Raw genomic sequence first — 23121 nt, forward strand, 5'->3', positions numbered from 1 at the left:
CTCCTCCACTCCCTGTTTCTCTCTTCACGGCACCACCAGCACCACCAGCACCACCAGCGTGTGTAGGGAGCAGGCAGTGCTCTCGGCCAGCTCCGTGATCCCGCTAGACCGTCTGCCCTAGGCTCAGAGCTCCTCCACAGGTAGGCACAAGTGGGAGAATGTTGGATGGACTGCACCAAAGGACAGGGGCCAGAGTCAAGAGGGAATAAAGGACAGGAGGGCATAAGGGTGACAGTCTTTGATCGGGGAGCAGGGTACCGGGAAGGTGGGCAGAAGGCACCCATAGGGGTTGAGAGCTAGTAATATTTGTAGCTGTGGGTGCAGGCTGATTCTTCCAATACTAGAAAGTTTTTGCCTAAGACTTGGGGTTACCTAGTGCTGGAAAATAGCATCCAGGATCCCTCCTCAAGCTGCCTAAGGAAACAGCCCCATGCATGTCCTATAAATCTATCCCCTTCCTTGAGAGCCTAGTCCCTGGCACTGTTGCACCATTGCTCACTGCCAGGTGCATTTCCTGGGCAGATGTGTGATGGGGGAGCCAGGAGACAGAGCCCAAAGGATGTCCCTCCTGCTCAGAGATACTCTCCCCAGACCAGTGCTTGGACGGGAGAGTTGGGGGCTGGGGAAGCAGGGTCAGACCAGACTGCTGGTCGTGAATGTTTCCTCCACTTGCCCCTGTGTTGTGTCTTTCTTTTCCTGCCTTCCCTGTCCTGTCCCTCTGCCCTCCTAGGCACCATGCAGATCGCCCTGCTGTTCACGGCCATTCTTGCCTTCAGCCTGGCTCAGAGTTTCGGGGCTGTCTGTGAGGAGTCACAGGAGCAGGTGGTGCCTGGCGAGGGCCACGGCAAGGTAAGGCCCCCTCCAGCTGTGCCTGCCCTGCAGAATACTGGGCAGCGTCACGGGAGCTGGTGCCCTGCCTGTCTCACAGCTGTAGGGAGGAAGGTGGGGCTGGCGGATTGGGCGTTACCTGGGTATCCATCAGAGGGTTGGATTTCCCTGCCTCTCTGTTGGTCTCATGTTCTCACTGTCTCCAGGTATGTCTGTAAGTGTCTGTCACTCCGTGCGTCTTTGACACCTTGTACATAAAAGGTGCCCTACTGATATGTCATTAGGTTGGTTGATTGGTGACTTGGTGATTGGATGGTACTGTGAAGGGTGGGCTAGGGTAGTCTGAGGTTCTCTGTGGTCCAGCTCAGGTTCTGTCCTTTGCAGGGGCAGATCCGCTCCACTCCCTGGATGGTATGAAACAGGCAGAATTTCTCTTCCAAATGGTCGTTTGTATGCTATTTTACCTATCAGTTATGCGTATTATTTTGTTTTCAAAATTCAAATAAATTCCCTTATCCTCCGCTCATCCACTCCAGTAACCTCAGGTGCTCCTAGGATCCCAACCCCTTCTTCTCTCCTCTCCCTTGCCCGCCTCTAGCCTCTGCTTAGTCAAGATGGAAAAAAAAAACAACACAAAACAGGTTGGGCCCCAATTTCCAAAGTTCCTTTAAGAAAAAGAATAGGAATTGTCAGGATAGGGGTATAGGGGGAGAGCAGGGAGGAAGTCTTTTCAAGGTTTTGAAATGACAGCAATTACATTGGTACAAATGCTTTTAAGATGATTACAGGTGGAACGATTACAAATTCAGTGTGTGAAGTCTAACTGCCTCTCCAGCTCAAATCTCTTTAGCATCTCATTGCAGGAGGTGGGCAGAGTGTTTGAACAATTTGGGAAAAGTGGCTGCCTGGGAAGCCGTGCGCTGGGCAGAGAGAGAGATCACCAGCTTTCGTCCAGCTGGTGAGGTGTCCCAGGGCACAATGGCTGGCAGCCTTTCAGGTGGCAGCTGTTGCACCAGATCCAAAAGACCAGAACCAGTTCAAAAAACACACTGGGATTGCCAAATATGGGCTGGACACTCTGTTCGCAGCCCAAAGTTCCAGCTGGAGATGATCAGAATATCTGGGTGTATTCCTCTGAGACAAACTTACTTCGAGACCTTGCCCCTCTTGGTCAATGAAACAGGGAGATTGCCATCCATGCCCTCCCCCCGCAGGTCTATGAGGATGAGGGAAATTGGGGTGGGGCGAGGGTAGGATCCATGTGTGCCTCGGTCACTGGGTTTGTATGTGTGGGGGTGCATCCTGTGTCAATGTGCTTCTGTGTGTGCTCAGCAGCCCAAGGACACCTGGGCTCTGGAGAGGGAGGCACTGCTGGGATTCAAGGTGAGAATCTCCAAACATGATGGTTGTCATTGTCTCTCTGCACCTGCAATTAACTGGGCGTGTGACGCGTGCCCACCAACCATCCTGCTGGGCCCAAGTTGCCGAAAAGAATCGCCAATTAAGAGCCCCTGCTTGGTAGCAGGTCCAGAATGGGTTTCTGTTGTGGAGGAGAGGAGAAGAAGAGGTGTCATTCTGAGCACGCTACCTTCCTGAAATTCTAAATCCAGTGTAGAAAGGGGAGAGGGAGAGAAACTAGAGGCAGAAACTCATGGAGAAGAAAAGAGAGTGAGAGGCAGTAGAAAAGACAGAGAGAGAAATGTCTGTGGACATGGTGCAGAGTGGGGGAGTGTCGGGGTGGCAGGTGGGCCCCGGCTGCCTGCCCCAACCCGTCCCAGGACCGAGACCTGCCTGCAACTCAGTCATGGAGCACAGACCAGAGGACACCTGCTCTGTCTGATGGGCCTTTTTTTTCATGGCTCACTCACTTAGTGGGGCAACCACATCCTTGGGCAAACTGGTTCCTGAAGTGCCAGGGAGAAAGGAACCAATGGCCCTTCTCACTGAGAGGTGGCAGGAGCTGGGAGAGGGCCCTAAGGGATAGTCCCCTTTGAGGTTGGGAGATAGCATGACAAACCGTCCCAGTTTTCCTGAGACCGTGCCAGCTTGAGCACTGAAAGCCCCACATCCCAGGAAGGCCCTTAGTCCTGGGCAAACTGGGACAGTTGGTCAGCCTGTAAGGAAGCCCATGTGTTCCCTTTACCAGTGCTTTTGAAACCTTGCTGCACACAGGAATCACCGGGGGCCTGGTTAAAGTGCACATTCTCTCTCATATGGTCTGGGGTAGGCCCGAGATTATGTATTTCTAACAAGCTCCCAGCAGTGCTGCTGCTGGTCCATGGACCACACTTGGAGAGCCCACTTCTCTTCCCTTGTAAACCAGAGGAAATCCTGAGAGAAATAGGATGTCGAGTTCAGCTGTGATGGACTCAAGAAGAGGCTGTGTCTCACAGGAAAAGAGTGAGTGGATGGGTGTGAGCCTCCTGCCTCAGCCCTCTTTGTTTCTCTCCCCTAGAAGGACTCGTATCTCTACCAGCTGCCCCCGTCGTTGCTCCGGAGACTCTATGACAGCCGCTCAGTCTCTCTGGATGGATTGCTCAAAATGCTGAGCAAGGCTAGCGTGGGTAGGAAGCAGCCCGGGGGAGAGGGGTGTGCGGGGCAGGATTCTGAAGATTAAAAGGCCGGGAGACCCCTTCAGGTGGGAAGGAGACTGGAGATGGCTTAGTGAGTAATTGAGGGTCGTGATTGGAACCTGCCTCTCTCTAATTGTCACTTTCCAGATTCCACTCCCCAGTTACATGCTTGTTCTTGCTTTCACAGATCCTAAGGGATCATCGCTTCCCCAGAAACGTGAGTAGCCTCTTCTCCCTCCCTATCTCTGCGGTAATCACTTGCCCAGAGCTCTGTGGGCATGGAGGCCAGTGACTATTTTGGCTGGTCCCATCTTGGCTGGTGTAAACAGTATGCCAGCTGCAACTGAATGTGAGAGGCCACCAGGAACTAGGAGGAAGCAGGTGTGAGGGGTGTGGTGGACTCTCCCTCCACTGGCTGGGCATTGGGAACCAGGAAGATCTCTGGGTAGCTGTGAAGATTCTAAGGCAGGCACCTGCTGGGGTAGAGAATTCTTGAAATTTGGAGGAGAGGTGGGTGGAGAAGGTGGGATTAGGGGATAGCTTGCTAACTGTGGGGAGTCAAGCTGTGGCAAGATAAAGAAACAGAGACCAGAAACCCGCTCTCAGAAGTCTTGACACATGTCTGGGGAAATGCGTCACCCCCTCGACATCATTGCTGACAATGTTGACCCTTTCTCTGCAGGTGATATGCATGACTTCTTTGTGGGACTTATGGGCAAGAGGAATATCCAGCCAGGTAGGAGCATGTGCAGGTACAGTGAAAGGGTTTAGGGTACCGGCCAACATATGGCAGAAGTCAAGTGCCTCATATCTCACCAGAGGGAAAGACAGGACTTTTCTTAGCTATAGTGAGGGTTCCTCAGCTCCTTCTACCCCATCAGCTTGGATCCACAGTTCAGCCCTCCACGGGAGCAGAGTGGGGACACCTTTATAAGATAGTCCTGCTGAAGCTGAGATGCGGGTAGGAAGGCTCTGCCTCCTCCCCATCTCCTCAACGGAGCGTGCCTCTTCTGCCCAACTCTGCCTTCCAGTGCCACCCTTCATAGCCAGCCCTTCGCTATTGGGTCCAGGTGAAGGTCACGTTCAGAAAAATCCCTCCTAACTATGCTGTTTACTTCACCCCAGACACTCCTATTGATGTGAACCAAGAGAACATTCCCAGCTTTGGTACCCTCAAGTATCCCTCCAATGTGGAATGAGGTAAGGATTGTTGGTTAGGGAGAGGAGAGGGGACTGTGTGTGTGGTGGGGGGAAAGGTTGCCAGAGAAGCGTTTCCTCTGATGTTATAGCATTAATGCTCATAAATTTGCCCTAAAATACTGTGTCAGTGCCCAGCACACCGTCAGTCAAACACACCGACACTTAGAGGCACGCATGTGTCTGCAAGCATGTGCGCACGCACACACATACACCCCTCTTTTTCATCTCTTTCCCCTGTATCATGGACTCCGGTTGACTATTGAGCAGAAGCAGTGAGTGATGGGAAATGGGGAGAGAGGGGTTTCCCCTGGGGCTTCTCTGATAGGCAACTTCTGTTGTTTGGGCTCCATTCTCTCATGATATGTACAAAAGATGGAGAGATCATCATCTGATAATTACAGGTATGACATCCAATTCGCAGGTGAAGCATCTTGCCTCCCAGGCAGGCTGAACTTTCAGATCATTCAGAATCTCAGTTTCCTGGGTCCACTTTGTAGTTCTTCGCAAGTGTGATTTAGGAAGAAATGCAAGGAACTCTGAAATCTAATGGGGAGTAGCTGGAAACCATATCTTAGTCACTCTGTGTAGCATAATGGATAAGAGCATGGCCTGAGTTTGAATCCTGGATCTACTACTCACTAGCTATGTCCCCTTGGCCAAGTTACATAACCCTTCTGTGCCTCAGTTTCCTCACCTGAAAGATGGGGGTGATGATAGTGTGTCTCAGGGTTGTGGTTTTGAGGATCAAGTTTAGGTAAAGGGTTCAGAGCAGTGCCTGGCACATAGTTCTGTGCGTTGGCTTTGTTATGGTTGTCACCGTCTGGGAGGTGTGGGAAATGTCCCAGTGTTTTCCTTCCCCTGTTCGCCCTGCCTAGAGCTGTCTGGGCTGGACCCTGGGGCTGAGTGTGCTAACGGATCTCTCACTTGGTATGCGAGTGTGAGAGTCCCCCAGGGAAATGTCTAGTCAAAACATGGAACCTTCCGCCTCAACACCATCTTCCCACACACAACAATAGCAGCCCAACTGATGGCTTTCTTTGCACTAGCTTCCGAAGAAAGAAGGTGTGGGGGGTGATGAGGAGAGGGATTGGGATGCCTCAGTTACCACGGAGAGATTCCTGTCCTCTCCCTGTGTCCCTGTTACCCACACTCATTGGTCTTGAGGGAGACTCAAGGAGCAGCAGCTGGCTTTCGATGAAGCTGCCTGTGCATGACTCCCTGGGCCCAGAGACCCAGGTCTGGTCCCCCATTCAGTGCTGGGTGAGAGGGCACAAAGACCCGTAATAACCGTAACTCGCTGATTACATGGTACTTACTGTATCATTTTGCTCTCATTAGATGGTTATTTCAGTCCTGCTGACCGCCAGATAATTATATGGGCAGCTTTATTTGGATGCCATACTCTCCCCCAGCATCATGCATCGGCCATAAAGATAATTACAGTGCAATTTTCCGTAGTATTTTACATAAATGGCAGAAACAAGTGCATTGTGGAAATCTACTTTTAATGCTTGCTGGTGAATCTAGGCTCTTTCAGAGGGACCAGGCCCATAACTGCAGTCTTCATAATCTCACCACTGATGGAGCATTCTCAACCCGTTAGGTGCCAGGAAGAATAGAACGAAAGGTCTCTGGGGGCTGGCATTTAAAGGAGATTAGATGAGATGAATCAACACAGATCATTGTGTCATCTTATTTCATTCATGTGAAACTGCTGAAAGCGGAAGTGAGCCCTGGGCTTGTCCTTCTCTGGGAGGTTTCTGGAAGGGGAGGTGGGACTGGGTGAGGCCGCGGGACCACTAGCACCAGGGCGCATTGGACAGGGCTGTGTGTATGCCTGGCTCACGGGGACGCCAGGATGGTATGAACTTTGTCACCGCATTTCTGCATGGTCCCCATGCACGCGGGTATTTATAAGTAGCGTGATAAACACGGCAGCCAGGAAGGGGCAAGCACCTGTGGCTAGGAGAGTTCAGTGTTCCAGTTCAAAGGCTGCAGAGAAAGCTGAGGGTTAAGACTTCCTTTCTCTCTCCTCCCTCACAGATGCCCCTCCTCCCTCCCCCTGCTTCCCCAGCCAGTGGTTGGAGGGGACAGAAGATGTGATTTCGTTGTTTTGTCCTCAGCACTGCACTTCTGAACTCCTGGGCTGCATCACGAAGACACCCTATTGCCCTCCCCCAGGCCCCAGATGCATGCGCCCCTATTTCCTTTCTCTTCTCCATCCTTGTAACACTCCTGTGCTTTGACTGCTTCCTCATCCCTCTACTCCACTGGATGTAGAAACTGCACAGGGAGCATCCCCAATCCCGGCAGGCATTGACTATAGATTCCCCTGGAATTTCTGTAGTGTCCTACATTAAAAATATGACGTCTCTCTCCTCCTCGACAATAAAAGATTTTTACAAATGACCTAGAGTGATGTATTTGGTTGGTTGGCTGGTGGGTGGGGTTTTTTCTTCCTTGACTCTTCCAGCTACATCATACATACGTACACATATATGATACACACACACATATATCATATATGAATGGGAGGGTCTTTATTTTGTACACATATCGATTTTCCCCACAGTGCCTTACCCAGTGCTTTATACAATTAGTATCAGAAGATTTATTTAGTGATTTAAAGAATAAATAAATGGATTTGGAAGATGGGTTCTAGCACTCGAAGACTTTCACAGACCAGCTTCAGATGGAGAAAAAACACATATTTGGAATGGCTTGTCTGTGTTTCTAGGATGGATCTAGGAGACATCAATCCCTGAATCTGACTTTACTTAATGAGAGAAGGGAGGTGGGGATCAAGGCTGTGCAAAGACCTGGCCACAGAGGAAGATGCATCTATGCACTGTGCCATCTTTCTGTCCCCAAATGTGGAGCATGGGTCCTGTGTCAGGTCGAGGGGAAGAGATGGTGACCCCTACACGGAGTTTACAGTCTAGCAAGCTGTGGACAGGCAAACAACACTTGATCCTGCCAGGAGGGGACATAGACAGGGAAGTTACTTCAGAGGCCAAGAAAGAAGGGAGCAGCCATCTTCAGTGTTAACTGGCTGCCTTAGTTATTATAAAGGGAAAACATTTATTTCAGACTGTTCTACAATGCAACTGTTACCAGCCCCTGGAGCACTGTCTAGTAGGCCCTAGCACATGTAAGCCACTTAAATGAGGTATGTGGAGGTGTCTTTTATTAATCTGATATGCCAACTATCACACCAACACAGCCCACTGATCCCAAGGAGGGTCCTGTACTCGAATGGAACAGCCTGGGAAATCCTCAGGCTCCTCGTCTTCGCCTGGTGCAGGGGCCTTGGCCATGCCCCCGAAGCACCCTGATACAAAGTCAACACTCAGCTCTCCCACGGCAGTGTAGACAGGACCATGGAGCCAGAGGCCACTTCCTGCAGTTCCTTCACCTCAGTGAAAGTTCTGTCTTCCAGAACCCAACTAGTCAACTTTGGACCTACGGCTGTACAGTGGGAGATGGGAAGGAGGGGGAGTTCACTTCAGTATCACTGGTGTCAGGTTTATTGCTAGAGGTCAAAGATTGCCCTCACCTCAGATCCTCAAGGCTTTCTCCAGTGAGTCATCTTTTTGGCTTTTAAGACTTATCTATCTAGAGGGTTTAAAAGTGGGGTAATTTTGCAGAGTCTGGGGAATTTATCTGGGTCATGAAAGCTTCAAGAGTTGATTCTTCTCAGACTTGGGAGTGGGGCGAGTGTGCGGAGATGACAACGAGCGCTTTGCCAAGTAGGAGCATAAATGCAGAAAGGTTGCTCTCTGGTGGGACTGACAAAAACTGCAGTACTGGAGATTCCAGGAAAAATGAAGACAAATTTTAAATTAGATTCCTGTTTTTGTACTTGGAGAATGTGTGAAGGAATCCTGGCCCTCCTCTTCCTGTTGTAAAGAGCTTGATGCCTAAGGAGACCTGGTCGACAAGACCTTGACTGAATTCCTGGCCCTTGTCCATTTAGCTCTGTGTGTGTGTGTTATTGTGTTTGCACGGCGATTTACTTTAAAAAGACTTCAGTATTAAAAGTTTTGGACCCAATTGCGGTGTGTGGAGGGGAAGGTTTCGCCACACTAAGAAGCAATGCTCTGACACTATCTACCTGGAGATAGTATCAGATTCCACGGGTTGGGAGCTCAGTCCTACAAAACTGCACCCCCTTTCAGTTGCCAATTGCAAACCCAGGTTGTTACAGATTGGAAGTTCCCACGACCCCCTCCTTGGCTTCCATTAATTTGCTAGAGTGGCTCACAGAACTGAGGAAACCTGTTTAGATCACCAGTTTATTATAAAAGGATATACCTCAGGAACAGCCAGATGCAAGAGATGCATAGAGCAAGGCGTAGGAAAGGGGGTGCTGGGCCTCCGTGCCCTCTCTAAGCATGCCACTCTTCTCTCCTTGAATCTCCACATGTTCACCAACCTGGAAGATCTCCGACCTTGGCCGGCCTGCTGGGTTTTTATGGAAGCTTCATTACACAGGCATGATTGATTAAATCACTGACCATTAGGATTGATTCAACCTGCAGCCTCTCTCCCCCTCGTTGGGGGTCAGGGAGTTGGAACTGAAAGTTCTAACCCTCTAATCATAAGGTTGGTTCTCCTGGCAGCCAGCCCCCATCCTTGAGTGTGATCCAAAAGTCACTCATTAACATAACAAAAGACACCTTTAAGGCTCTCATCACTTAGGAAATTCCAAGGGTTTTAGAAGCTCTGTGCCAGAAATGAGGATGAAGACCAAATACTGTATATATTTCTTATTATAAATCACAGTATCACGAGTATAAACAGTATAAATTTTAATCTACATCTTGAGGGGGGTTTGGTAGCACGTGAAGTACATTTACTGGAGTCAACACTCCAGATATGGTTAAGGCAGTTGGTTAGAAAGATTGAACAGGCCCAAGACCCTTGCAAGTCTCTCAGAGTCCTACTGGAGGTTTGGAGTCCATTGGTTATATGATGTTCCACTTCAGGGGCACTCGGCCACCTCATCCAGCTGTAAGGGTTGGACCTGCCATTGGAACATGTATCAGCCTCCACTGACCCTTTCACAAGAGAGCTAAATGGGATTGCCTGCCCCCAAACTACAGGAGCCGGTCATATGGCTGTTTTTGAATCTCCTTGCTAATAAATATTACATGTTTGGCAGCATTTGGTGTAATGCTTGCTTTCAGTATAATCTACCACCAGTTAGTGAGGTTGTGGAAAAGGGGATGCACAATCTCCCAAATTCATCAAGATAATTGATGACTGCTGAACAGCCAAACTCAGATCAGTTGGCAACATTCCGTGTGTTCCCCTCTTCCCATTTATCCCTTGAGGAATTACCGAACTCTACCATGTGCCTGCCTGCCTTCTGTCACTGGGCAGTGGACGAGATGAGATAGGAGAGAGGCTGAAACAGAAGGGGCCTGGAGCCTGAGGGGTTCCTAGGTATTGAGGAGGGAGAGTGGGGTGACCGTGACTTCTAATGCCTTTGGTGGTACTGTAGTCCCCACTTATCCTCAGTTTTGCTTTCCATGGTTTCAGTTACCTGCAGTCAAATGCAATCTGAAAATATTACACAGAAAATTCCAGAAATAAACAATTCATGTTTTAAATTTCTCCTGTTCTGAGTAGCATGATGAAATCTCATGCCATCAGGCTCTGTCCTGCCCGGGACATGAATCATCCGTTTGTCCAGCGTATCCATGCTCTATACACTACCTGCCTATTAGTCACTTAGTAGCCGTCTGGGTTATTGGATCGACTGTCGTGGTATCACAGTGCTTGGGTTCAATTAACCTTTATTTTACTTGATAATAGCCCCAAAACCAACTTATTTATTTTTTTTTTGTGAGGGAGATCAGCCCTGAGCTAACATCTGTGCTAATCCTCCTCTTTTTGCTGAGGAAGACCGGCTCTGAGCTAACATCTATTGCCAATCCTCTTCCCCTTTTTTTTCCCCAAAGCCCCAGTAGATAGTTGTATATCATAGTTGCACATCCTTCTAGTTGCTGTATGTGGGACACAGCCTCAGCATGGCTGGAGAAGTGGTGTGTCGGTGCGTGCCCGGGATCCGAACCCAGGCCGCCAGTAGCAGAGCGCGGGCACTTAACTGCTAAGCCACTGGGCTGGCCCCAACTTTATTATTAGTTATTGTTGTTACTCTCTCACTAATTTATAAATTAAACTTTATCATAGGTATGTGTGTATAGGAAAAAACATAGTATATATAGGGTTTGGTATTATAGTTACCACACAAAAATGGGGTTCCCCTAGCTGATGTGCATAAACAAGCCAATTAACTAGGGCATCAACTTTTGGGAAGAGAAATCAGCTTTATTCTGCGAGATGGATCTGCAGGAAGAGAGGGGGCATGTGCCCTCAGACCTGTCTCTCCGATTCAGGATTTGGGGTGAAATTTAAGAGGTTAGGGAGAGCAGGCTGGCATGTGGAAACACTGGCAGGGCAGGTTTTGATTGGGGGGTTTCAAGCATTTATGGTAAGGTTCTAAACATTTATGATAAGGTTCTAAATGTTTATGGTAAGGTTCTAAACATTTATGATGAGATTCTAAACATTTACGATGAGGTTCTGAACATTTATGGTAAGGTGGGGAAGGAATTTTAACACTGGATCGTCCTGAATAATGGACCCCTCACTTCTGGTAAGAGTCTGACTTTTAAGTTCTGGCCATGTCCCAGTCTTTTGGTTCCATGGGGAGGAGAATCTTTGGTTCTGTGGTTATTTCAGGTCAAGATTTCTTCTTTTGAACATGATCTGGCTACATTGTGAATTTTCTGAAAGACAATTTCTTAATTAGTTTGCTGATAAGAGATGGGGTCTGTTGGAACTGGCTCCAAATGGGTCTGTGGTTACATTATCTGCTGGTTCAGGCATCCAGTGGGAGGTTTCGGAATGCATCCCACAAGCAGATAAGGGGGTGAAACCCAGCACGAAGAGGTTAAAAAAATCTTCCCCGGGCTAGAAGAAGAGAGCAAAACATTTGAGATAAGCTTTACTGACTTCACCTGTGCATATTCACCATACTCAACTGTTTAAAACCAACCAGGTCTTTCTGCCCCTCCTTAGTATATGAGTGAGCTGTCTTTCCCAGGAAATCAAGATTCAGCCTCACAAGGCCAAACACAGACTGAAGAGGAAAACTAACCAGAAAAGTCCAGACAGTCAAGGGAAATAAATTCAGTCTTCAACGCCAAACACAGGCTAGTGGAACGGTGCCAACCAGCATGGCCACATGCTCCCCCTCCCTTACCTAAAACCCCAGCACATGCTCTCCCTTGTAACCTTTAAAACCCCTTGCCTCCCATCTTTCGGGGAGACGGGACAAATTTGAGAGCTCTCATCTCCCGGCTGACGTCACCTGAAATAAAAACTCTTTCCTTGCTATAAGCTTGGCATTCCAGTTTTTATTTGGCCCCTCTTGTGTGGCGGGTAGAGAACCTGAGTATGTGTCCGGTAACAGGGGGACCACTGCAGAGGTGGTGGTGGGGCACCAGGCAGAGCAGATGGTTTCTGTTTGATGACAATTCTTGGGCAGGAGCATCTGGTGAGAGAATTTGGAGGGTACTTGCTGCACTAAGGGAGAAAGGTAAGGGTAAGCAGAATGATCGAGCTCTAAAAAGAGTCGGGAATGCAGGGGAGGAAAAATGATTTTCCCTCTACTGTCTAGGTTTTTGGCTGAGACACCCCCCCCAACTTTCCCCCGGGGGTTAATAAAAGATAGATTAACAGGAGAAAAACAAATGGAAGTTTAATAACACATATACCTCCTGTATACATGATACCTAGGCTGAGCAACTCCCAGATATGGCCCAAGGCACCCACCACTTTAGACACCATCTCCAGCTAAAGACAAAAGATGTTGAGAAGGGTAGGGATGGGAGGTTTTCAGGCAAAGCACACTAAACAAGCATAAGGTTGTAAAGCAGATTTAAGTTGCTGCCTTCTCCATCAATAAGAATTTCTAGAGATTTAGTCATCCATCTCTTCCTGGTGCCTAGAGGGAGACACCGTTACAAGTGGAGATTTCCCTTATAAATGTACATATCTCTTACATAAGGGTAGCTTAGTTTTCAGAGCTTGTCCTGTGTCTACTATTTCTCAAAAATAATCAGTCTAAAACAATCCTTACGCTAAAGAGGCATATTTTGGGACGGCAAAATTCTGCTCCCCCTTCAGGGAGGACAGGCTGCAGGAAACAGGCCCAGGGCTGCCAGGGTGCAGTGGGATCTTGTGAATTCCTTCATTTGGCCACCTGGGTGGAGGGAGGGGCAGCAGTGAATTTTCAGAGGGGTCCACCAGGCGCCGGCCCTCAAGTCCTTGTCATTCATTTGCTCATTCACTCAAGCAGGCTTGAAGTGTCTGGAAGCGCGGGGAAGGCAGAAGCGCAGAACCACAGATCCCTGCCTTCAGGAAGCTCACAGCCTAGCGGAGGAGACATAAGTTAATCAACTTTTTGTAAAACTACAATAGTGTACATTTTGAGAAGAAGCTTCTGGGACTATGAGATGTAGAACCGGGGAAGCGATGGGGGCTTGGCGTTGGGATAGGGTTTTTAATTCTCCAGGTACCCGGGCGAGGAGGTGGTGGTCCTCCACCTGGTGGAACGGCGCCTCGGAAAAGCCAGCACCGGGATGGGGTGGGACCCGCGCCCGCACCGGCTCGGGGCGCGGGGCCGGGCGGCGCGGGGGCCGGAGGCGGGGCCGGGCGGGCGGCAGCGCGGCCCGAGGCTGAGTGGCTGCGGGCGCTCCCGCCTCGGGCCGGCCCGGCCGTGGGGGGGCGCTGCCTCCTCCCCGGCGGCTGGGGGCGCTGCGGCCGAGCGGCGGGGGGCGCTGCCTCCTCCGGGACGGCGGGGGGCGCTGCGGGCCGGGCGGCGGGGGCAGCCCGGGCCGGCGCGGCGAGCGGCGCGGCGGATGGAGAGTCTGGCCGCGGCCAGCGGCGCCGCCTCCTCGTCGGGCCGGGCACGGCGGGCCGGGGCCTTTGTGTGAGGCGGCGGCGGCGATGGTGCTCGGGCCCCGCGGAGCCGGGTAAGCGCCGCCCGGCCGACGGCTGCCCTGGCCGAGGCCCGACCCCCGGCCCGGCCTTTCTCTCGCTCACGCCGGGCTCCCTCCTGCCGGCTCCCCTCGGCCGGCGCATCCTCCGCGGCCGCGCGCCCACCCCGGCCGCGCCGCCCATCCCTTTGCCCCCGTTCGGCCCCGCCGCGTCCCCGGTCCCGCCCGGAGTCGCCCCGGGGCAACCCCCGCTGTTTGGGGAGGGACCGAGGTCTCGGGGCCCTGGTGGACTGTCCCAGCCCGACTCAACGCCCTTCCCCCGGATTCGACCCTCCAGAGGGGAGACTGCGGCGCCACGGGATTGTTGGGGGGCCTCCTCGGAAGTCCCGAATCTGCCCCCCTCCCGTCCCCTCTCAGGCTTCCCAGTGCCCCGACCTGCTGACCGTTGATGGGTGGCCACCAGGCCCCGGGAGATGCTCGGCTGGTACCCAGCAATGCTCAGAAGCTTCCTGGGCCCCAGAAAAAGTTGGGAGTTAGTAGAATGTGCTGAGGCGGAGCAGGGGACTGTGTCGCGCAGGGCGAGTCGTGAGACTGAAGGAGAATGCAACTAGCTAGGCTTCCTTAGGCGTGCAGGACTGGAAAGGGGAAAAGTGGTAGAAAGCAAGCCTTTGAGGAGGCTTACCTATGTAATTAGATGCCTTCTTATGGCATCGAGTAAAACTCAGTTCTGGTCACCTTAAGCAGAAAACCCAGAAACGGTGGTAATAAGAAATAAAGCATATTTAAGTAATATTAAATACCACAGTTGTGTTCTACTTTGCTTCTTTGGATTATGAGTGTTTTAACTTGGTCCACAGCATCCAGAGAATGTGGTGGAGCAGTAGCCGAATGGCTCTGGGTTATGAGGAGACAGAGAGAGTAGGCAGGGAGCATAGATAGGGAGAGAGGGGAAGTCAAGAATGAGCAAGAGGTGTATTTAGGGACTGAAAAGACACTGCAGGGAGAGAAAACTAAAAGATGGAGCATCCTGATCTTTTTCTCAGCAGCTAATGGAGCTGTGATAATTGTGTTCAAGTGTGTAGTATACGACCTTTGGCACTGTAAGGAAGAGAATATACTCCATGAGATAGGGAAACTTGTATTCAAGAGGAGATCAGGAATTAACATGAGAAACGTTGGAGCCAGTTGCTCTGGTAATGAAGTGTAGGGTAGTGTCTGCAAGGATACCTCTAGCTTGGCTCTAAGGCACTTGCTTCTGTTCCAACCAGGCCTACAGCCTCTCTTACTGACTCTTTTTTTTCTGGTGAAGAAGATTGTCCCCTGAGCTAACATCCGTTGCTGATTTTCCTTTTTTTTTTTTAAATGAGTATTTATTTATTTATTTAATTTTTTCTTTTTGTGAGGAAGATGAGCCCTGAGCTAACATCTGATGCCAATCCTCCTCTTTTTGCTGAGGAAGACTGGCCCTGGGCTAACATCCATGCCCATCTTCCTCCACTTTATATGGGACGCCGCCACAGCATGGCTTGACAAGCAGTGTGTCGGTGTGCGCCTGGGATCCGAACCCGGCCGCCAGCAGCGGAGCGCGTGCACTTAACTGCTATGCCACGGGGCGGCCCCAATCTTCCTCTTTTTGCTGAGGAAGATGAGCCCTGAGCTAACAGCTGTGTCCATCTTCCTCTATTTTGTATGTGGGATGCTGCCACAGCATGGCTTGATGAGTGGTGTGTAGGTCCACGTCCGGTATCCGAACCTGTGAACCCCAGGCCACGGAAGCAGAGCATGTGAACTTAACCGCTATGCCACCAGGCTGGCCCCTCTTACTGACTCTTAAAGACCAAGCTATCAGATTTTTTTCAGTATTTTCATATTTTGTTATGACAACTCTGGCTCTAGGAATATGCAGGGAGAGAGGTCATGTCCCCGGCAGAATGGAGCAACTCTCACTCCCGCTCCCCACCTGAGATTGGAAGCACTCACACTGGTGGTGTCTTCTCCTGCAGAGCTCCTCATTTACAGGAATGTGTTTAGCTATCCATCTTTTCCTTTGCTGTCCACAGGTTAACTGTGCTAGTAAGGAGGCAACTTCACAGGAGCTGCTAAGATGGGCATGAGGATCAAACTGCAAAGCACCAACCACCCCAACAACCTGCTGAAGGAACTCAACAAGTGCCGGCTCTCTGAGACCATGTGCGATGTCACCATCGTGGTGGGCAGCCGCTCCTTCCCGGCCCACAAAGCCGTGCTGGCCTGCGCGGCTGGCTACTTCCAGAACCTATTCTTGAATACTGGGCTTGATGCTGCCAGGACCTATGTGGTGGACTTCATTACCCCCGCCAACTTTGAGAAGATTCTGAGCTTTGTGTACACATCAGAGCTCTTCACGGACCTGATCAACGTTGGGGTCATCTATGAGGTAGCTGAGCGTCTGGGTATGGAGGACCTCCTCCGGGCCTGTCACTCCACCTTTCCTGACCTGGAGAGCACTGCCGTGGCCAAGCCTCTGACTGGCACCAGTGAGAGCCACTCGGGTAGCCTGAGTTGTAGCGCAGCAGAACCCACCCAGCCCCTTGGAGAACTGCGCGGTGGTGGGGAGCACTTTGGTCCTGATAGAAATTATGTGTTACCTAGTGATGCTGGAGGGAGCTATAAAGAGGAAGAGAGAAATCTTACCAGTGACACTAACCATAGCCTGCCTCTGCCACAGCAGCCACTGCCACCAAAGACAGAAGACCACGATGCCCCTGCTTCTTTCTCGTGTGTTCCTAGTATGGTGACGCAGCCAGTCCTAGGTGCTATCAGCATGGGCATCCAGACCAGCACGAGCTCCTGCCAGCCATACAAAGTTCAGAGCAATGGAGACTTCAGTAAAAACAGCTTCTTCACCCCTGACAATGCAATAGACATTACCACTGGGACCAACTCCTGTCTGAGCAATAGTGACCACTCCAAAGACCCAGGCTTTGGGCAGATGGATGAGCTCCAGCTGGAGGACCTGGGGGATGATGACTTGCAGTTTGAAGACCCCACCGAGGACATCGGCACAGCTGAGGAGGTGATTGAGTTGAGTGATGACAGTGAGGAAGAGCTGACTTTTGGAGAGAATGACAACCGAGAGAACAAGGCTATGCCCTGCCAGGTGTGCAAGAAAGTTCTAGAGCCCAACATTCAGCTGATCCGACAGCATGCTCGTGACCACGTTGACCTGCTGACAGGCAACTGCAAGGTCTGTGAGACCCACTTCCAGGACCGAAACTCCCGGGTGACCCACGTTCTGTCCCACATTGGTATTTTCCTCTTCTCCTGCGACATGTGTGAAACTAAGTTCTTTACCCAGTGGCAGCTGACCCTCCACCGGCGGGATGGAATATTTGAGAACAACATCATTGTCCACCCCAATGATCCCCTGCCTGGGAAGTTGGGTCTCTTTTCAGCCTCTGCAGAGTTGAAGTGTGCTGCCTGTGGAAAGGCATTGGCCAAAGATTTCCACATAGTCCGGGGCCACATCCTTGACCATCTAAACTTGAAGGGCCAGGCCTGCAGTGTCTGCGACCAGCGCCACCTCAACCTCTGCAGCCTCATGTGGCACACGCTCTCCCATCTCGGCATTTCAGTCTTCTCCTGCTCTGTCTGTGCGAATAGCTTTGTGGACTGGCACCTCCTGGAGAAGCACATGGCTGTGCACCAAAGCTTGGAAGAGGCCCTCTTCCGCTGCCACTTGTGCAGCCAGAGCTTCAAGTCGGAGGCTGCCTATCGCTACCACGTCAGCCAGCACAAATGCAACAGTGGGCTTGACGCACGGCCTGGTTTTGGGCTCCAGTACCCAGCTCTCCAGAAACGGAAGCTCCCGGCAGAGGAGTACCTGGGTGAGGAGCTGGCTCTGCAGGGCCAGTCTGGGAACAGCAAGTACAGCTGCAAGGTCTGTGGCAAAAGGTTTGCCCACACAAGCGAGTTCAACTACCACCGGCGGATCCACACGGGCGAGAAGCCATACCAGTGTAAAGTGTGCCACAAGTTCTTCCGAGGCCGCTCGACCATCAAGTGCCACCTGAAGACACACTCGGGGGCCCTTATGTACCGCTGCACGGTCTGCGGTCACTACAGCTCCACCCTGAACCTCATGAGCAAGCACGTTGGCGTGCACAAGGGCAGCCTCCCGCCCGACTTCACCATCGAGCAGACCTTCATGTACATTATCCATTCCAAAGAGGCCGAGAAGAACCCGGACAGCTGACTGGGTCCCAGCAGAGCCGGGGGAGCTCCCGGGCGGCAGCCGGGACCTTGGTTTTCTAATGGCTGTTGGTCCCACCCCAGCTGAAGTTACAATTTTGCCTTGCTAGGAGTTCTGTTCTGTTTTGTGTTTAAAGAAGAAAAAAGAAGAAATAGCACATGAGCTGTTACTGTTTTTGAGAAGCAACGGCCCTATCATGTTTACCTCCTTACCTGTTCTTGCCCATGCAGGGCTGTGTTTTTGATTCTTTTGAGGCTGGTTTGGGGAATCTCGTCAGGCAGGGGGTGTCCACTAGATCCCCTTCTCCAGCCTCTCAAGTTTTAGTTTACTGATAGGTTTTATGCTGCTAAGAACCCAACCAATAGCCTCACTGAATAGAGGAGGTGGAGAGAGGTTTTTACTGTGGGTGTTATACTGCCAGACCTCCAACTGGGACACCTGCGGTGAGAGGGATTTGGGGAATGTGGTCATTCAGAGAAGACTAGTGGGCAGGGCAGCTCGCCTCAGGTTCCAGTCCCTGCCCCCAGCAGGGAAAAGGCGTCGGGGATGGAGGTGCCTGCTGGTTCCGTGACTCTAATCGGCTGAGTGGACAGTAGAATCTTTTGGCAGCTAGATCCAAACTGGGGACAAAGCTTTCTATTTAGGTCAGGAAGCTTTGGGATGAATCCTCACCAGCCAGAAGAGGTGTCTTGCAGTGCTGCCAGAAGTGGCAGCCTGGACGGACAGGAAGGGAGGTTTCTCTTTTCTCCTTAATTCCAAAGAAACGCAATTTTATGGAGTGATAGCCCAGGACGTCAGGCCTTCCCTGTGGGGCAGAGAGGACGGGGAGCCACTTTGATATAGTCATCTGTCCTCTGGCCACCTCATGGACCTTGAGTTCCCTGGTGGAGAGGTGGGGGTGTTGCTGACAGTAGCAGCCTTGCCTTAGTTTATATCCAGTCTCCCACCTAGAAGTCCAGTCTAGGTGAGAAGAGCCCATGAGATGGTGCAGTGGTGGATTGTGAGCCCTTCAGGATTAAAGGGACCCCCTGAGTAGCTGGTGGTGTGTAGCGGGATGTGCGTTCTGTCTGTCCCAGTCAGATAATCTGCTGTTGACTTTGTGTTAACTGGGCAGGAGCTTTGGCAGCTCACCTTTGACCTGCTGGAATTTTTCCTGATCTGTCATTGCATCGCCACCAGGGGGCGCGATTGGATGGCAGCTGGTTCAGGCCTTCCCTAGGTGGCCGGGGAATGAGTCTGCCCAGTCCAGGGGGCTGGTCGGCTCCGTTCTTAGTTGGCTTTTTAGAAGGTCTTGCCCAAAGAAGGCTTGAGGGAGAGGGCCCTGGGCTCTCGCATACTCACAAGGTGGCACCTCAGTCACTCATACTACCTCACCCTGCTCAGGCGAGCTCTGGGAACCACAGCCTCTGCCCTGACACTGCCCCTGGTGGGACTCAGCAGCCCCCTGGGCTGTTTCACAAGCAAGTGGTTTTGATTAACTCTCAAAGCCTTTTTGGACATTAATATTTATTTATTTTTGTTTTTGTATACATATTACTCAGCATCTTGTTTGGATAAGAGACTTTAGGAAAGTGAGTTTCTCCCCAGCAAGTAGCCATATTCCAGGGGGCAGTCCTGGCCAGAGACTTGGGAAACAGGGGTTAGAACTAGGGGAGACCGTGTCAAGCCTTGAAACAAGCAAATTCTCTTCTTTCTCTCCAGATTTTCTCTTGCAGAATAAACCCAGGGAACTCTTTAGGTAACGGATGTAAGTTCTAGAAAGTTGAGGCTTGTTAAATTCCTAGGCCTTTCATCCCCCTTCCTTCCTGTGATTGAGTAGACTGGGGACTGGGTTGAGGGGATCAGGTCACATGAAGGACCTTTTTGCATGTTTTCTCATCCTTCCTAACCTTGGAAAGCTGTGTTATGACCTACAGGCAGAACAGAGCTCCGCCCCAGTGGGCCTGCTGCCTCTCCCAGCTCAAAATTGGTAAAGCCTCCGAGGGAATGCACGGCTCTCTGGTCGGGTGACCATTACATGAAGGGACTTGTACAAGTGGCTCCCTTTCACCATCTAAACCCAACTTGTGGAATGTTCCCTCGGGACATTCCTGTCAGGAAAGCAGTGCTGAGACTTTCCTGCCCTGACTGGCCCACACTGACCCTTAGAAATTTAAGAAGGAAAATGTGTGGAAGACTATGGTCTGCTAAGCTGTTGAAGCCTGAGTGACCCCTCGCAGACTTGGTGAGGGCTGCCTTTTGAGTGGCTGGGTTTGAGAGTGAACCCAGCCAGGTAGCTGAGAATGGATCAGGATGCTGGAGAAACCCTTTTCCTTAACAGAGGGCCTCAAGGATGCTGGGTAGTCTGTATACTTAACCTGAAACTGTGAAGTTTTCCCTTTTTGCCAGTAAACCAAAAAGCAAATCCTTGAAACTGCCCCTGAAACACTAAACAAGAAACTGCACCCCCTGATCCTCCTGAGGCCAAGGGGTTGGTCAGGGTGGCTGGTTGCAGTCAGACTGTGGCAGGGTCAGTAGCTCATGAGGCTCACTGACTGAACCCTGTTCCTCCGTGTTTCCCTCATGTTCACATGTGGCCCTCCCTCTGTGTGGGGTCAGGTTTGCTGCCTCTGTCTCCAGCTCACCCTTTTCCCAACTTTTACTTGAAACACTGCTGGGGCAAAGGGCCCTCTAGGAGACCTGGTGGAGGGCATTCATTTCCTTTGGAGTTGTTTATTTTCCAGCCTTCTGTTCATTTGATTTTGTTGCCCCTGCGGCCCTGGAGCCCAGTTGAGCAGTCTCCTGCTGTATTGTTCCCAGGTTCTGTTTGACCTTTGATGTCTTTTCTTCTCCTTTTTCTTATTCTGTACTCAGGACTGGCTACACAATATGCAGAGCCCTTTCTTTAAAAATAATTAAGAATTTCAAGATGGCGACTGTAGAGCATTAAACCAAGCACGAGGCCATTCCCTGAGGGAATTGGCCAAACACAGGCCATTCCCTGTGTTTCCTGAGGGAAAAGGGTAATACTTTCTGGCACGCTGGTTTAAACAGCAGAGGCTGCTTGTGGCCAGAGGAGGGAGGCTGTCCCGATGCTCCTGTGACCCATTGATGGCTCACTGATGCCACAGCACTCACTGCGAAGCTCTGCTCTACGCTAGTATTTGGTCCTAAATTTTAAGACTCCGTGGAGTCTATAGTTCATGGCTAGTTGGGAAGAAAGGAGGTAGGGGTCTAGCCCAGGTGACCCCCAGGAACCAGGTAATGGGTAAAAGTTCTTTTTGACTTTCTTCTCTTCTGATCTATCAGCACCCTTTTGTCTCCACAGCAAGCCTTTGGGCTTAAATACCTTCTCCCCAGTCAGGTTTTGCTACTGATGAATTTTTTTCCTTCTCTGGCCTCCTGCTGTGCCCTATTCCCCAGACTACTCAACTTTGGAAATGAATTTCAATCCCTTTATAGATGGTCACTGACTTTGTTGGCATGGAGTGGGCTGTGTGGAGAAGTCTGCCCCTCTGTGAGGCCCCACACATCCTTTGTCCTAAATCCTGCACTCAATGAGTCAGGAAGCAGGGTACAGCATTCTTTTCAATGTGATACTCATCATAAACTTAACATCAGAATGAAAATGAACCTTTTGATTTCGCTGTTTCTTTAACACCCTTCCCCTGTCCAGTCCACCCTCCCCTCCCACCTCTACTAGCTAAAGTTTCTTATGAAACCAAGAAGAGTTGTTGACGTCTAACTCCTTCCATTAAATTAATGAGTACTGACCTCCTAATATTTAAGTGTTTACTATCTATTGCTGTAAAGTTTTGTATATTTTGTAAACTTTTTTTCCCAAATAGTAGATGTCTAAAATCGTTGTACATCTGATTCTTTTATATTCCATTGTTCGGCACAAAGTGTGGTTTTTATTTAGAATAAAAAAAGGACATTTGAAATGGGAGTATTTTGTTTTTACTGTGATTGTGCTCATCCCTCGAGTTCAGAGTGTCTGGGCCATCCCCTTTCGAGGGGCAGCGTTCTCCCAGCAGATGCCAGAATTCTTTCAGGTAACACATTTTCCTTTCCTGGAGCTGGAATTCCCCGGGGTTAACTTGTTTTTAGTGGGAAATAAGTCAGTGACCCAACCTTTTCAGGGGAAACATCCCTGAGGCAGTCTGTAGGCCCAGAGGGAGCAGTGGGACTCTGCTAGTGTCTAGTGGGACTAGATGTCTGGCCACAAATTGTCTTACCAATGCCGTTTAATTGTGACATGGTGTGTTGGACTGGAGAGAAGCAGATTCAGAGAGGAGGTGGATGTTTGACATAATTTCATGAGGTTAATGACAAATGTACCCCCACAGAGAAGGAGACAGACCTCTAGAAATCAGGGTGTGATTTGATCTCTGAGCACATTGCCTGGGCCCAGCCCCCACAGTGCTCAGTCAGTGCTGAGCGAGGCAGTCGTGCTGCAGTCAGCACAGCCAGTTCCCTCTCCTCCCAAGGCCCTAAGGAAGTATCTGTGCCGCCACAGCGATAACAGGTCGCCAGCGTGAAATCTGTGAGGCGAGCAGGCTCTTGGGGAAGTGGCCTCTGAGGAAACCTGGGATGAGCCAGAGATGTAAAACTGGGTTTCCTTTAGGAAACTTCTGGAGCCCGAGTCAGAGGAGGCAGTGGTAATGGGCTTCAGATCTTGGCTTGGTTTTTACTTGGGCACAAGGAAGGAAAGTCTTTTTTTTGTGTGTGAGGAAGATCAGCCCTGAGCTAACATCCGTGCTAATCCTCCTCTTTTTGCTGAGGAAGACCGGCTCTGAGCTAACATCTATTGCCAATCTTCCTCCTTTTTTTCCCCAAAGCCCCAGTAGATAGTTGTATGTCGTAGTTGCACATCTTTCTAGTTGCTGTATGTGGGACGTGGCGTCAGCATGGCCGGAGAAGCGGTGCGTTGGTGCGCGCCCGGGATCCGAACCCCGGCTGCCAGTAGCAGAGCGCGCGCACTTAACCGCTAAGCCACGGGGCCAGCCCCTGGAAGGAAAGTCTTTTTAATGCATTGTCTGCATTGTTGGTTAAGCCTTTACTGCAACCCCAAGTTAGACCTGGTCACTCCTGGTTGAGAAGCCCTCATCTCTGTGCCACTGAGCAGCTGTTTGTAGCTTAAGCTCTTTTCAGGTTTGGGCCCAGTGAGCAGGGGGCCTGTAGATACAGATTTCCTCCTTGCTCCTGACAAACAGGTACAGACACAGTTGGAGCACATGTTTAATGCATCTGTGGAATGAATACAGTTCTAGATTCTAAGAGCAGAGGAGACAGCGCC

General features: G+C 50.7%; 2 protein-coding genes across 4 annotated transcripts; both read left to right on the forward strand.

Annotated features, from left to right (window-relative positions):
• Positions 1 to 7010, forward strand: TAC3 (tachykinin precursor 3). 2 transcript variants are annotated; one of them, XM_058557453.1, is made up of 7 exons: positions 1 to 140; positions 731 to 849; positions 3284 to 3392; positions 3589 to 3618; positions 4084 to 4137; positions 4527 to 4601; positions 6645 to 7010. In XM_058557453.1, exons 2-6 carry the CDS (start codon positions 736 to 738, stop codon positions 4598 to 4600), a joined length of 381 nt encoding a protein of 126 aa, XP_058413436.1. In that variant the 5' UTR covers positions 1 to 140; positions 731 to 735; the 3' UTR covers position 4601; positions 6645 to 7010. The 2 variants fall into 2 exon arrangements, with proteins under 2 accessions (XP_058413436.1, XP_058413437.1); XM_058557454.1 differs by having other exon boundaries at positions 6725 to 7010.
• A 6013-nt stretch (positions 7011 to 13023) lies between these two features.
• ZBTB39 (zinc finger and BTB domain containing 39) lies at positions 13024 to 21771 on the forward strand. Of its 2 annotated transcripts, none has more exons than XM_058557873.1 (2): positions 13024 to 13064; positions 15673 to 21771. In XM_058557873.1, exon 2 carries the CDS (start codon positions 15717 to 15719, stop codon positions 17844 to 17846), a length of 2130 nt encoding a protein of 709 aa, XP_058413856.1. In that variant the 5' UTR covers positions 13024 to 13064; positions 15673 to 15716; the 3' UTR covers positions 17847 to 21771. The 2 variants fall into 2 exon arrangements, with proteins under 2 accessions (XP_058413856.1, XP_058413855.1); XM_058557872.1 differs by lacking the exon at positions 13024 to 13064 and adding an exon at positions 13566 to 13648.
• The last annotated feature ends 1350 nt before the right edge of the window (positions 21772 to 23121 follow it).

Source organism: Diceros bicornis, chromosome 17, assembly GCF_020826845.1.
Source record: "Diceros bicornis minor isolate mBicDic1 chromosome 17, mDicBic1.mat.cur, whole genome shotgun sequence".
Taxonomy (NCBI): domain Eukaryota; kingdom Metazoa; phylum Chordata; class Mammalia; order Perissodactyla; family Rhinocerotidae; genus Diceros; species Diceros bicornis.

Bases quoted from the DNA above. Each gene is read 5' to 3' on its own strand.
- TAC3 (XM_058557453.1), top strand. From the start codon at position 736: ATGCAGATCGCCCTGCTGTTCACGGCCATTCTTGCCTTCAGCCTGGCT. The intron at 850-3,283 runs GTAAGGCCCCCT...TCTCTCCCCTAG, and splicing joins CTGGCGAGGGCCACGGCAAG to AAGGACTCGTATCTCTACCA. The intron at 3,393-3,588 runs GTAGGAAGCAGC...TTGCTTTCACAG, and splicing joins GCTGAGCAAGGCTAGCGTGG to ATCCTAAGGGATCATCGCTT.
- ZBTB39 (XM_058557873.1), top strand. From the start codon at position 15,717: ATGGGCATGAGGATCAAACTGCAAAGCACCAACCACCCCAACAACCTG.